Source organism: Corylus avellana, chromosome ca4 (assembly GCF_901000735.1).
Source record: "Corylus avellana chromosome ca4, CavTom2PMs-1.0".
NCBI lineage: Eukaryota > Viridiplantae > Streptophyta > Magnoliopsida > Fagales > Betulaceae > Corylus > Corylus avellana.
Genome location: NC_081544.1, coordinates 27,119,745 through 27,134,806, shown reverse-complemented (window position 1 = coordinate 27,134,806; position 15,062 = coordinate 27,119,745). Strand labels below are relative to the sequence as shown.

Here is a 15,062-nt window from a genome sequence, read left to right as displayed (position 1 = left end):
TGTACGTGAGATATATGATGGCCAACTGTTCATAAAGTTAAAGAAGGGTTTGGATTTACCTGCCATGGATCCGTGGGTAGGTTATCTTCTTTGCGCCCCTTTGTGCTTTTGAGTTGATATTACCTATCAAAAAAAAAAAAAAAAAAAACCTCTCATGTATAGAGGATATTTGTAGTTTTTTTTTTTTCACCTCCATGAGTAGCACCACCCATTTTTGTCACCTACACTTCATATATTTGGTGCTTTGAGTTGGTTTAAGGACGAGGAGGGAACAAGTGATCCATATGTGGTCATGCAAATATTGGATGGACAGGTTGCCAAAAGCAAGGTCAAATGGGGGTAAGTTATTCATATTTTATGAATTTTTGGAAAACAAGAAACTTTAGATAATTCTTCATGGATCATGGCTGTTCCTTGCTTAAAAAATTTTGGTAATATTGTTGAAATGTTGTGCATTTGTATCTTTTGTATGTATATGTGATTTTACTGATATTGCTTCTCACTCGAACATATATAGTATCTAGAGTTTGTCTAATTTAAGTTAGACAAATATCTAGATAATGTTGGGAAATGCCAGAGGTGAGATTTTAGAAAGTTATGATTCACACTAATATGCTGTTTTATGCAGTGTGTTGCAAAAAGGTTTTATATTTTATATTTTTATTTATTTAATTTTTAATGTTGATTTATTCTACTTAGATTCCTTTTATATCTGTGATTTCATACTGAAATTAAAGGGAGAGTGTGATTTTGCGGTTATATTCTCTCATTTACGTGTGTTCATTTTTATATCTTTTGAAAACCCTCATTACACCTTTTTGTAAGTTATAAGTCAAAAAAGCTTTCCTTCAATGCTATATATTTTTACCCTCTCATTTTAATAAGATTGGTTATTACTTATAAAAAAAATAAATTTTTACCCTTTCACTTGGTGATGGTGAAGGAACCGGAGGAATTTTGAAGCTTGTATAATTTCTATATTTTACTCATTTGCTATTGCTTATCAGAAATTTGTAAGGGCGCTTGTGGCTTTGTAAAATCAACTTGTAGATGGGAGTATATTCTTAACTACTGACAGAAGAATCAAACTAGCTCTTCACATTTGTCACTCCTTCGAATGTGTAAGAATATTGTAATAATTAGAGCCTTGAGTTGAAATACATGTTTCATGAGTTGTAACTCATGGGACATTAATGTCAAATTTAACAGATGTAGGAAAGTCGTGGAAGATTACTTTGGATTGAACGCTTACTTACGTTTGATTATATCTTCAATTACATGATTACAGGACAAAAGAGCCTACATGGAATGAAGACTTCACTTTTAATATCAAGCAGCCTCCAACAAAACTTCTCCAAGTTTGTATCCGTGCTCATTGATAATATTATTTACCCATATAAAATGCACTTGACTGCATATCTAACTCTCCACCATTTTTCTTCTTCTTTTTCTTATAATTTTTCCCTTTCTTTTTAGCGATTGTCTTAAACATGTGAAAATTAGAGGTGACAGAGTAAGCACTCAAAAGAAGTGGGGTGTTTCTTTCTTTTAAGTGGTTGTCTGAAAAAAGGATGACAGAATTACAGGAATGAGTTTTACGTTATCAAAATCATCAAAGATTCTTCGTAAGTAACAGTTCTTCCTTTTTTAAGCTGTTCTCTTGAAAAATAATAACAAAATTACAGCAATTCATCATATAGGAACAAAATCTAAAGATTTTTCCTTATAAAAAGTGATAGAAAACATACATTCTTTTAGCATTTCTTAATATTTGAAGCCTAGTAATAGAATTGTTTTACATAATTCCTGTTTTTGCCTGATGAAAATCTCCCATATCATCCTTAATTTGATGCAATTGCGTTATTCATTTCATGCCATTGAGTTATTTTGTTATAGTTCGTCTCTGAAACTTCAGAGGGATGCAAGAAACGTATTTTAGTATTTGTTATGCTTAGACAAAATTTTTTCTGTCTTTTAAGTGACCCATTCTTGATGTGTTCCCAAATAAAAATGAAAACTACGTTTCTTTTTCATCTCTAGAAAATACTGTTTCAAAAATCGAAATTCTAGTGCTGCACCATTGTTTTTTCCTGTGAAATTTATCTTAAATCTTTATATCAGATAATTTAAATTCCATTCAGATTACCTATCTTGCAAACCGGGTTTGGCCTCTATTCAAAAGTAATTTACTAATTCACTTCTATTTTCTTGAACAAACACTGGTAGACGAACTGATTTGGCTAGTGGTTATCCCTACTGAGTAGCTTAGTAGTGCCTTTTATTTATTTATTTATTTTTAAAATTTTTTGTTTAAAATGTTGGGTTAAATTTGACATTAACATGTCTGAATGTAATTTCCTCTTATCAGATTTGCATTATTTGTTTGCATATGTGTCTCTTGTACTATGTTGTATATTGTTCACATAACGTTAAAAGTTTCAAGCTTAAACGGAGCAACTATTCTTGAGAAGTCATGTTTGAACAGAGACTTATTGGACTGTTCATTACATCTGATATCCAATATTTCGTAACATCAAGAATGGGGGTCTTAATATCAGCTTCACTGCTCGCTTTATATGCGTATGGGATGGTCAAACTTGAGGATCCTGCTTGGATGAAGTAATTTATAAGATGCTGTAGAATTAAAATAGGAACTGCACAATTGAGGAGCAGAGTTTTATATATATAATTTTGAGGAGACAGTGATCATATGAATTTTGCTGCATTTGATCATGATCAACAACGGGGGAGTTACCTCTTACCATTTATTTTGAAAACTAAATACTCTTTTTTCTGTTTGCTTTAATTGAGTTCAAATTAAGGAAGGTAATTTTGGTAATCAACAAATTTTTATTTATTTATTTTGGCTCTCCCAACCCAGGAAAAAAAAAACAAACACTTTCTATTTTGAAGACCATGTATTAAGTAATGTCCCGTTAAAGAGTTGGATTTTCTAAGGTAGACATACAACTTGGGACAGGATATGAATTAAAAATCTGCAATTTCGTAACGGTCATAATCACCCTCATTATCATTATCATTATCATATTGTGGTTCTTGTTAGAGAAATATGAATCACCTTTATAAATTTGATGAATACATTATACACGCACAGGGAAACTATGTCATGTGTACATGAGTTATAAGTTTAGGCTTTGATTAAATAGTCAAAGAATGTATTTTACGATTATATTGTTGTTGAAGTTTACCTGTGTAGTTACTTCACAACTTTGCTTCTTGGCTTCTAACTTCTGGTGTTAAAAATTTAGGTTGCAGCTTGGGATGCAAACCTTGTTACTCCACATAAGCGCATGGGTAATGCAGGCATTAGTCTGGATTGCCTCTGTGATGGTGAGAATCTAACCTAACACTGGCATATGTTGATGGTTAGAATTAATATATTGTCAATCTCGCCTATTGTTTAATTAATTGGGTTGGAATTGTGCATCCCAATGTTTAGAAAATGTGTTATGTTCCTTATTGTAGTTGTGTAGTCACTTGAATAGTCAATTAACAATTAAAAATATTATAGATATTTACACTTTCTTTTTTCAGACAAGTTATATTTTTGTCCGAAATTGTTGTACAATTAAAAAATATTATAGATATTTACACTTTTTTTTTTTCCTTTTGTTTCGAGAACAAAAATACTCAATTTCTTTGATAACAAGCTTACCAATGTTCAGCAAGTTAGTTGGATGCAAGGCTGCAAAATTTCCTTCTAATACGATCTAACAACAAACATGTCCTTTGCTAGGCAATTCACATGAAATAATAGTGGAGTTGGAAGGAATTGGTGGTGGTGGAAAGATACAGCTGGAGGTAAGTTTCCATGGTACACAAGAAAATTTACAGTAAGTTATCAGTTCTAGGGGCCAAAAGGACTTTCAAATACCCCCTTTTTTAGTAAGTAAATCAATCTCATTGAAAGCGCAAAGGACTTTCAAATACCTTTCTTATTGTTAGGAGAATGCAAACTTAGTTTGATCAGGGTCCATACTGCCAAAAAGGCCAAAAAAAAAAAAAAAAGGATAAAAAGAAGAAGAAGAAAAAAAAAAAGAAGCTGAAGAAGTTCTTATAAACCTAAAATATTTGGTTATATTTGGATGACATAGTGCCTTTTGACTTACAGTGCGAAAGGCATACTGTTGATTTGATATTGTTGTGAGTGCACTTGTGAGTGTTGTGTCCCACATTGAGAAAATATAAAAGAAAAGAGTGCTTAATATACCTAAAGTGGACCTTAGCCCATTAGCTTAGGCTTTTGGGCTAGAGTTGTGTTCAACTATGTATATTAATGTACTCTTCGTAAAAACTCCGTAACCGCTTGATCTCCCAACAAATGGTATTAGAGCCATGGTTACCTTCCTGGGACGGGTGTCTGGACACGTCGGGTTTAGAGTTGTGTCTCCACTCGCAACTCGGGTTTAGAGTTGTGTTTCCATCCGCAACTCTTGACTTGAGATACTCTTGGAAATGTAAAAAGACTCACAAACGATGGAGAGTTGGGTCAATGTGAAGAGACTAACAAGTGAGGGGGAGATTGTTGTGAGTGCACTTGTGAGTGTTGTGTCCCACATTGAAGAAAATATGAAAAGAGTGCTTAATATACCTAAAGTGAACCTTAGCCTATTAGCTTAGGCTTTTGGGCTAAAGTTGTGTTTAACTATATATATTAATGTGCTTTTGGTAAAAACTCTGTAACCGCTTTATCTCCTAACAAATTTGCATACCATGTCAATTAGATGTTATTCTAGTCTTACGAGAGAAAATTGACTGCTATCAGATTTGATATGAATCAAGATCTCTTGGAAGAAACAGGCTTGTTCATGTCTTAGAAGTTCTTTCACTCATTGGATGATTGCCAGGGGTGTTGTGGTGTAACATAGGTAAACTACCTGTGTCTTTACTTGGGATTACCTATAGGGTTGTTGTTTAAGGCACAAGAGGCGTGGAGTGCTACTATTTGAAGGTGTAGAAGAGATTAGCAAAGTGAAAAGAATTGTATATTTCAAGAGGTGGGAGAGTGACACTGATCAAAAGCACTCTGCCCATTATCCTTATTTCCTGGTTTTATTTTTTTATTTTTGGGAAAAATATAAAAAAGTCCCCCAAACTACCAGCTGTTTTCGATTTATCTCCCTAATGTTCCAAAAGTGATAAAGTAGCCCCCAAACTACCAAACAGTTGCATTTTGGCCACTCCGTTAGTCTACACCGTCAATTTGGATGGAAAATGCAAAACAACGTTGTTTTGTTATGGGTAAGTTACTAAAATGCCCTTTTATAAAAAAAAAATATTATTTTTAAAACAACCAAGCAAAATGGCGCTGTTTTGCTTGAAATTAGGGTTCCCTTACCCTAACCAAAACAGCACCGTTTTGGTTAGTGGTAGGAATTAAAACAAAAATCCCCTACCCCACCGCCCAACAGCTCTTCTCTCTCACGACAACCTGCAATTTTTTTAGGGTTCCCTTACCCAACCCATTATTTACACAAATTATTTGTGTAAATAATTTTCTTTGTGGGCATGCATGCTCACACCACAAAAACCATTTTCTTTATATTATTTCTAAATATGCAGGAGGCCAAGAAGAGGATTAAAGAAAGAAACCCATTTCATTTCTGATTCATATTCACTTCATTACTAACAACGACACCGTTTTTGTTACCAATGGCCATGGCCATTGGGGTGCTCTGCAATGAAACATCACAAAACAGAGCATTGAGCAAGTGGGAAAGCCATAGATGGAGAATTTAGGAGGTGTGACCTGTTTGAGATGAAAAGAAAGCCGGAAAACAAAAAGAACCCCAAAACAGGAGAAAGAAAAAGGAGGAAAAGAAAGAAAGAAAGAAAGCGAAATGTGAGAAAAGAGAGAGAGAAAACAGAGAGCAATCCCCTCTCTCCCCAACCCCCATAGAGAAAACAGAGAGCAATCCCCTCACGACAACCTGCAAATTTTTTAGGGGGCAATGAGAAGGTTTTATGCTTTCGCATGGAGGTTGGGCAGTTTGAGTTTAATGGGTTGAGTAAGAGAACCCTAAAAAATTTGCAGGTTGTCACGAGGGAGAATAGCTGCTGGGCGGCGTGGTAGGGGATTTTTGTTTTAATTCCTACCACTAACCAAAACGGCGGGAAGGATAAGGAAACCTAATTTAAAGCAAAACGGCGCCGTTTTGTTTGCTTGTTTTAAAAATATATATATTTTTTTCTTAAAATGGCATTTTAGTAACTTAACCTTACCGAAATGACGTAGTTTTAAATTTTTTATTCTATTTGACGGTAATGACTAACAGAGTGGCCAAATTGAATTATTTGGTAGTTTGAGAAACTATTTTATCACTTTTAAAATATTAGGGGGTTAAATCGAAAATGACTGATAATTTGGAGGGTTTTTTTTTTTTAATATTTTTTACTTTACATTTTATATTTTTTTATTTTTATTTTTTATAAATATTCCTGTTTAAGTAGCCAAGAGTTTGGAGAAGTTACAAAAGGGATTTCTTGTTGGAGGCATTAGGGATGAATTAAATATCAATTTTTTTTTTATTAGTAGATGAATTAAATATCATTTAGTTGATTAGAATGTGAAATGGTCTCAGATAAAGGCTGTTGGATTGGCTATTCACAAACTGAAACCCTTTAATCAAGCATTGCTAGGGAAATGGTTTGGAGGTGGGTCACAGTTGCGAAATATGGGAAAATCTTGGGTGAGTGGACTTCGGAAGAGGTAAGAGGACCCTATGGTATGAATTTGTGGGAGAACATCAGGAGTGGGACCTATTTTCTCGATTTGTTTGTTTCAAGATGGGGGGGGTTGGTGATGGTGGTTCAATTCTGGTACGATAATTGCTGTGTTTATGCTGCATTGGAGGATAGATTTCCAGGCATATTCTTGGTTGTTGTGGATGAATAAGCTTAAGTTGAATCAGCCCACGCAAGCACTTAACATGTGAGCCTTGCTTTTCCCACACCTAGAGGATGTGCATGCAATGTCATAGTTAGTGGAGCATTCTAAGTTCAATAGCTCCCTTCGACCGTCTTAGAATGCGCGCTCTTTACTTCTCTTCAATGGCTGATAGGGGCGCCAAAGTCGAATCCTTAAACCCCTCACACGAGACCCCCACCATAGGACAAACATCCTTATCACAATCCAAATCCCAATCCAAGGGCATGGTGGGGGGAAAAGCACCCAAAGGGTAAGGGAAGTCTCCGTCCTCCCCATCCCAAAAATCGTCTCCCAGATTCCACACAACTATCACTGAAGACGGACCAAAGCCTACCAGCCACTTCTGAGATTGGATCAAACCAGTCAACCTGAAATCCTCACCCTTGTCAGCAGCTGGAGTGACGGAGGAGCAACCACCCAAAGGGATGGGAAAAACTCCTTCCACCCCATCTTCCTTTACAACTAGAGCCGATGATGAAGCAACCAACACTTCAGGTGAGGGATGAGAATTAACCTGCACTGTGGGACTTGGCCTGAAAAACCCCGCCAAAGAAAACCCCATGCAGGAGGAGATTTCCAAACATTTTTGGAACTTCTTCAAGCTCGGTCTTATCAAAACAATTATTTTACTTACCATATAATTAAATGCTGAATGAGGATCTTCTTTGTTGATCTTACTTTTTAACCTTCATCTGCTGTTTTTGTGACCCCGTAAACTTTACTTAATATTTCTCTAGCTTATCCTTGATAATGGTGAGGTTTCAGGTTAAGTACAAAACTTTTGATGAAATTGATGAGGATAAAAAATGGTGGAAGGTCCCTTTTGTTCTGGAATTTCTTCGGAAACAAGGTTTTGAGTCTGCTCTGAAAATGGTTGTGGGCTCTGAGTCTGTACAAGCAAGTCAGTTCGTAAAATATGCTTTTGGGCAATTGAAGGCATTCAATGACGCAAAGCTTTGGAAGGGTCAGTTTTCAAGTATTGACAAGTATGACTCAGGAGAACTGGGGAAAGTAAATGATTCTATCGTGTCAGACATGGCTTCACAAATGGATAACGATTCAGAAGGATCTTTTAATGGCACAGGCTACAACGAAGAGAGCAAATTAGAGGATTTTCGTGCAGATAATGGTGGTATGGAGAATGGAGATGCCTTGGAACCAGTGACTCCAGTTGGCAATTCGGTGCATTCAGATAAACTTTTTTGGAGGGACTTTGCTGATGTTATCAATCAAAATGTTGTTCAGAAACTTGGTATCTCTGTTCCTGAGACACTAAAGTGGGATGGATTTGACTTATTAAGTAGAATTGGCTTACAGTCACAAAAAATTGCCGAAGCAGGTTATATTGAATCAGGGCTTGCAACTTCAGAAGGTCCAGATAGTGAGATTGATAAAAAAATTGGCTCACTTGGCATTAGCGCAATTCAGTCTTCAATACCAGATATTAAAAAATTGACACAGGATATAACGAGGCAAACTGATTCTGTTTTAGGGGCATTAATGCTTCTTAATGCAACAGTTTCTCAATTAAAGAAGGATGGACGTCCTCAAGGAAAGAGTGAAACAAAAGAAGAGGCTTTTACCAAACTGGAAGATAATAATGAAGTAGGATATTCCGAAAGTGAGAAGCTTTCCAGCTCAAGCAATGGGTCAGTGGTGGATGAAAAGAGAGCTGAGGAGATGAAAGCACTTTTTTTAACTGCAGAAAGTGCCATGGAAGCTTGGGCAATGCTTGCCACTTCACTGGGCCATCCTAGTTTTATTAAGTCTGAGTTTGAGAAAATATGTTTCTTAGACAATGCATCCACAGACACACAGGTGAGCTTTTATTCCTCAGCAGGGAGTTCACTTTTCTTGTAATATTTCTCTGAACTCAATAGAATGGATTATGTTACCTCAACCCTTTTTTTTGATAAGTAATCAACAGACTTTATTAAAAGCGTAAGGCGCCCCAAAGTACACTGAAAGTAATGTTACCTCAACCCTAATAAGTAGTGAAATTTCATCATTTGAATTTAAGAAATGTATATTGTAAATCACTAAAATATAGGGGTTGCAGGTTGCTATTTGGCGTGATTCTGCAAGGAGAAGATTAGTAGTCGCTTTCAGAGGAACAGAACAAGTAGGTTATATCCCGTTGTTCTCCTCAGTGGAGTTGGGTTATTTGGCTCTCAGTTCAAATTGCTCATTTACTTATTTTTCCAGGCACGATGGAAGGACTTGAGAACTGATCTGATGCTTGTTCCTGCTGGGTAATATATTATCTACCCAGGCTACAACTTGTTAAGTGGTTTGTTAATTTTGTTCCTTTTAAGAGCCTTTCTCTGTCAATGTATCTAGTTTTATTGTCTGCATTTCTTGAAAACAGTGCCCTTACTACATTGGTGAATGTGGGCTGCAATTGAGAGATTGCCCATTGCGGTATTGTCATTAGCTGAACAATACTTGTTATATTTAGAGCAGAAAACACATCTTGTTGTGCTTCTTCCTACCAGAATCATCTTTTTTTTTTTGTCATATCAAACAAACTTTTTTTTTTTTTTTTGTAATAATGTTACCCTAGCATTGAGGCTTCTGATTGATTTATCTGACAATTTTTTTTGTTGTTGAGGTAATTCCATGAAAAGTATCACCTATTATCTATGTTTTCTTACGCGGATTCTTATATCACATATGCAGGCTAAATCCTGAAAGGATAGGTGGAGACTTCAAGCAAGAAATTCAAGTATGTAAATGAATGGTAGATTGAATTGTGTTAATTATTCATCAGATGCACCAAGTGTTTACGCCTGTTGTTTACTTTAGTATAAGTGATGGTGGTTTAATTATTTCAGGTTCACAGTGGTTTTCTAAGTGCATATGATTCGGTCAGGACAAGGATAATTTCTCTAATTAAACTTGCAATTGGTTGTATGTAAGTTGTTCTCTTTTTCAACTTATTCTGAGCGTAAAGCTAACATCTTTATGTTGCATGAGAGAAATATGTTAAATGGTTTATATTGTAAAAATATAAACCATTTAACATACCACTATGACATGTCGCTTTCTTATGTTATTCACGGTGAGGATTTTCCCTAAAGCGTTTGACGAAGCAAATATTGACACTCTAATGGGAACCTTATTCCACCAAGTACTCCTCCAAGGAAACGGAATACTAGCATGGGGAAGAAAAACATTGTAGAAAGATCAAACATCGAAGAAGCATCTCTTGGAAAGAACCCAACCAAGCTTGTCTTCACCCAACACTTCTTTGGTGTGTATCGTGGGTGGTCTTTATATAAGTCTCTCTTAAGTAAATGTTTTATTTTATTATTATCGACTCATTCTGTATAATATTACTTATGTTCACAAAGACAAATGATTCTTATCTTATTCATTAAAAACCAAAAGGATGCAGTCAAGTACACAAGAAGTATACAAGAGAAAAACCTAACCAGAAAGAGAAAAAAAGATTAAAAAAAAGTTATAAAAACTAGAAATATGAAAACAATCATGGGCAACCATCCACTGAAAAAAGGGTATTGAATAAGAGGGCCTTTAACTTCGCCACCGTCCTCTCACTATTTTTAAAGCTTCGGTCAATTCTTTCTCTCCCATTAATCACTTCGAGGGGATCAACCTCCAAATGTTGATGTTTTCACTGATTGAACTGCCATACAGCATCTACATCATTTTATAGAGAGGATTGCAACTTATTCTAGAAAGGTAATTATTACAGAATTACATACCTAGTGAGAAGCTTGCAATCATGCAATTATTACATAATAATGCTTTAAAAAAAAAGAGAATGCAATAATATGCAATCATTATGATTATGGAAACTATTATGAGAATATTTTGAGGATCCTGTCATAGAGGACTACTTAGATCTAAAGCTGAGCCTCCACCGACTTTCTAGGCCCTGCTCCCATTACAAACAATCACTTGTGTGCACAAGGCATAGATCTCGGGTATGCTTGTTGTATTGGCCACTTTAACCCCTTAGTTTTTTGGTGCTGTTTACGTTATTGACCCAAGTATCGGCTTATTTGACATTGTCTGAGAGATCTCCCTTTGGACAGCTGGCTTTCTTGGTTCTGCCGTGAGATCTTTTTCTTGGTTAGACGCCTTGGATGGTTTCCAGTTTTATTAAAGTATCATGTCTGTCATAAAGGTGGTTATTTTGTTCTGATAATATTTCTGCACGAATAATTATATCTGAATTTGTATTATCTTTTGAAATCCATGTCTCCAAAGATTTTTATGAAAAGTGAAAAAACTGTGTCAACATTAGGAAGCATGACTTACTAATTATCATGGATAGTAAAGCCTGGTACATACTCACGATGCTGGAAGATAGAGAGTGTTATCATATTGTTGCAAATGTAGGAAAATGCCAGAACTCTGCCTATGTATTTAATAAGTGCAGCTTGCCTTCTAGAAAGTTGATAGTGTTAAGTTCTTCAAAAAATGATTAATATATCCCCAGTAAATGTTAATTGGTTGTCGTATCAGGAAATTAAATCTGTTGACATTTCAGGTTTGTCTGAAATAATACTTACGAACTATAGAAGGCTAATAATACATTTAGTTTATGATTAGAATTTGATAGAAGTTACTAGATCTTTGTAGATTAAGAAACTTGTTTCTTTTTACTTTTTAGTGAAATTTGTTTTGAGAGTAATGGCAGTGGAACTTGATTATCTATTTTCTTCTTTTTTGTGTATCAGGCGTGGGGCAATCTTTGTGACTATGTATAACTTTGGCTCTCCTAGAGTTGGTAACAAAAAATTTGCAGAACTTTATAACGAGGTGATAAAAATTGATATTATCTTCAAATTTTTCTCTCAATTTTTTGCTTTTTCATAGAATTTTACTCTATGGCTCCATTGTTTGTGCTGGGGTGATGCAGCAAGTGTGTAGAAAATTAACTTGTTACACTCTACTTCTACAGAGTTAACGAAACTAAGGAAACTAAGAGATTTTAACTACTTCTAAGAACAATTGAGAGACAAAACGTCTGAATAGTTCTCATTAACAAGCTTTCGCCTTTTATTCAAGTAAAACCACTAAAATAAGCCCAGATGTAGACAATTACTACTGGACCGTTACAACCAACTAACTAAGAAAACCCCATGTCACTTAACGACATCTCAACCTACCCATCTACAGAATCCAGCCCATTAGACATAAGGATGCCAGCTGTATAGCTATTTAATAACAGCCTTCAGCCACGTGTTCTCTTCCTCTCCCTGTCTTCCGCACGTAGCATCATCTCCACACACCTTCCACTTCTTCCTTCCCCCCACTTCCAGACTACTTGCTGAAAAGATCTGTTACATAACTATAAGAAGGAAGACCGAGCAAGCCTGATTGCAAGGCCATAATAATCAGCCAAGAAAACCCCAAATGTTCGGCCAAAGGTCTGAACTTCAATGTAATCTAAAAAGAAATTCAATAACAAGTCTGATGCAGGATGAGAGATGAATAATTGGGTCTTTCAGTTTTATTTAGGTCATTAGTATTAAGTTTATGTTTCAATAAATGAGTTTTGCCCAAAGTCAAATTTGGGTTAGGGTTTAGTCAATGAGTTTATATAAATTTAAATTTGATGAAAACGAATTTTGTTTTTTAAAACCAAAAAAAGGAGTTTGAACGCTTCAGTTTATTCTACCCTTTTTTAATTCCTGAGAAGTTGGGCTTTGACCCAAAATTTTATGTTCCTATTTTCCACATTTCAAAAAAAATCGAGGTCTAGTTTTGTTTAAGCAGGGGAAAATGATGCAGGATGAGAGATGCTTCTTTTATTCTTTAGGTTATTATTTATGTTTTACTTAATTCTTTAATAGTTAAGGGTGTTGTCCCCAAGGGGTAGTTCAATCGGCTGTGTACCATGCCTCATGAAACGGAGGTCACTAGTTTGAATCTCCCACCCCCTTCCCTTGTGTGGACATGTAATTCAATAAATGGGTTTTGCCCAAAGTTATATTAGGGTTAGGGTTTAGTCATTGAGTCTATATATATGTGTGCTTTTGTACCCCAATGGAGACAAATTAGAATTTGATGAAAAGAGATTTTGATTTTTTGAGGTGTGACTCCTCTTCTTCCTCTTATTTGGTGGGGAGACTGTCAAACTCTCATTCTCTTTGAACTGTGTGACTCAGTCCCCTTTCTTTTCTCCCCTTCCTCTGTTCTTCTTCTTCTTAATTCGGTTGTCCTGCATCAAAGTCTGCTTCCCCAAAGGCTACAACTTATTATATCGGAACTTATAAAACCCCAATATAAGTTAATCCCAAACCTTTTACCAGGCTTAATCTCAGTCCAACATTATAACTTAAAGCAAAATGAAAAGGAAAAATTACCCTGGTTAAACCAAATGCCACAGTTACCAAAAGCTACAGTTGTGTGATCAATATCATGCTACAATAATATGAACAGTATTCCAGCTTGGAACAACTAATAATAACAGGGAAATATGCATGGCAAGATGCAAGCAGAAAATTAGTTCTTGGTCTGCATCTTTCGAACTAAATTCGGCATGAACTGAAGGGCAAGCTGGCCTATATCATGAGGTTATCTTCTGATGGAAAGCATGAGAGCTATAGTTCATACAACCCTTTTCTGCTTTTTCATTGGTGATTTTACTAGTTAGTAATATAATATGTAACATGTTTGTTGCATCTTGTAAGGGTGGTAACCCATATTATAATACTGCAGATATATGACACTATGGTCAAGGGCTTTGGGATTCCTCTAGTTCTTTTATTTTTCTATTCTCTTTTCACTTCCATCTTCCATGTTGCTGACATTATGTGACTATTAAAAACATTAGTTGATCTGTTTATTTTTCATTTCATTATCTTCTCACATTTTTATATATTTTTCTATTTCCTAGTTCATCATTCACCTTTGTTTCTTTATTCGAGTAGGGTTTCACTACGTTACAGTGCAGAAAATTGCTTCATCGTCTCTGCAATGATCACTCTTTCATACTCTTGCATTAATTTCTGTTCCTGTAATTCTGACAGAGTTTGGTTCAGATCTCTGGCTTTGGATTTTATTATTTTTGTTGCATGCTGAGGAGACTTATTATATGCTAGAGCAACTAGTCATTCATTTAGATTTTCAAAAGCTGTTTGGAGCTCTGGATCCAGTCTCTTAAGTTCTGGTTTATGAATGTCGAGCAAACTAGTCACTGAGTTGACTAGTAAAATGGCTCAATTAGTTCCTCATGCAAAAATACGACACTACTGATGCAGCGTGACAAAGTGGAAAGCCGAATGTACAAGCACACAAACTCATAACTCTTCCACAAATCCTAATAAAATCAAGGAAGTGTAGGAAAATTGAAGAAAAATCACTCTTTTAGTGTTTCTTATTGAGAAAACTGAGAAATACAACTTATGGTCTGCCAGGCCATCCTTATTAAGCTTAAATAGAAGTAGGGTCACAACCCTGAAAAAAGAAGTGCAAAACTACCCTTATCGCAAGTTTGATCAAGGATCAATCAAACAAAAGATCGCATTTTCAATCAATCGAACCATCGATCAAACTTCTCGAGCATTTCTACCAGTAGCATCTCTTCCTCTCGATCGAACGAACTGTCTTGCTCGAGCAGCCCTCAATCAAGTATCAATCCAACTCTTGGGTACTTGTTAAATCACAAGTACCCCTCCCTAGACACCCTTCTTCTGCTTAAACGTTTCCATGAAGTTGTTGCTTAGTTGATCTACATCAGACACACACACACATGCAAAACACTGTATTATTTTTTTGTTTTTTTCTTGGTAAGAATATTGTGATGCTCTTTATGCATCTGCCTCTTATATTTGTCTTTTATTACATTTTTGGTGAATGCTTACACAACCTTCAGTACTTACATTTGCAGAAAGTTAAAGATAGCTGGCGAGTCATAAACCACAGAGATATTATACCAACAGTCCCCCGCTTGATGGGTTATTGCCATGTAGCTCAACCTGTTTATCTAGCTGCTGGAGATCTAACAGAAGCCCTGGTAGCGGTAGGTAGTTTGTTTTGGTCTATATACTGGCCAATTATTATTTTTCTTTAGAGTTTTATAATGTATAGAAAACACAAGAAGCTCTATAATTTGTTATCTTCATGGATAATTTTG

The 15,062-nt window shown here is 35.5% G+C and overlaps 1 protein-coding gene across 2 annotated transcripts; it reads left to right on the top strand.

The window, feature by feature from the left end:
* LOC132177365 (uncharacterized) lies at nt 1-15,022 on the top strand. 2 transcript variants are annotated; one of them, XM_059589647.1, is made up of 12 exons: nt 1-76; nt 269-339; nt 1,289-1,358; nt 3,270-3,351; nt 3,758-3,822; nt 7,715-8,767; nt 9,009-9,071; nt 9,155-9,201; nt 9,629-9,674; nt 9,784-9,863; nt 11,659-11,740; nt 14,817-15,022. In XM_059589647.1, exons 1-12 carry the CDS (start codon nt 65-67, stop codon nt 14,997-14,999), a joined length of 1,854 nt encoding a protein of 617 aa, XP_059445630.1. In that variant the 5' UTR covers nt 1-64; the 3' UTR covers nt 15,000-15,022. The 2 variants fall into 2 exon arrangements, with proteins under 2 accessions (XP_059445630.1, XP_059445629.1); XM_059589646.1 differs by having other exon boundaries at nt 14,802-15,022.
* Nucleotides 15,023-15,062: the final 40 nt, after the last annotated feature.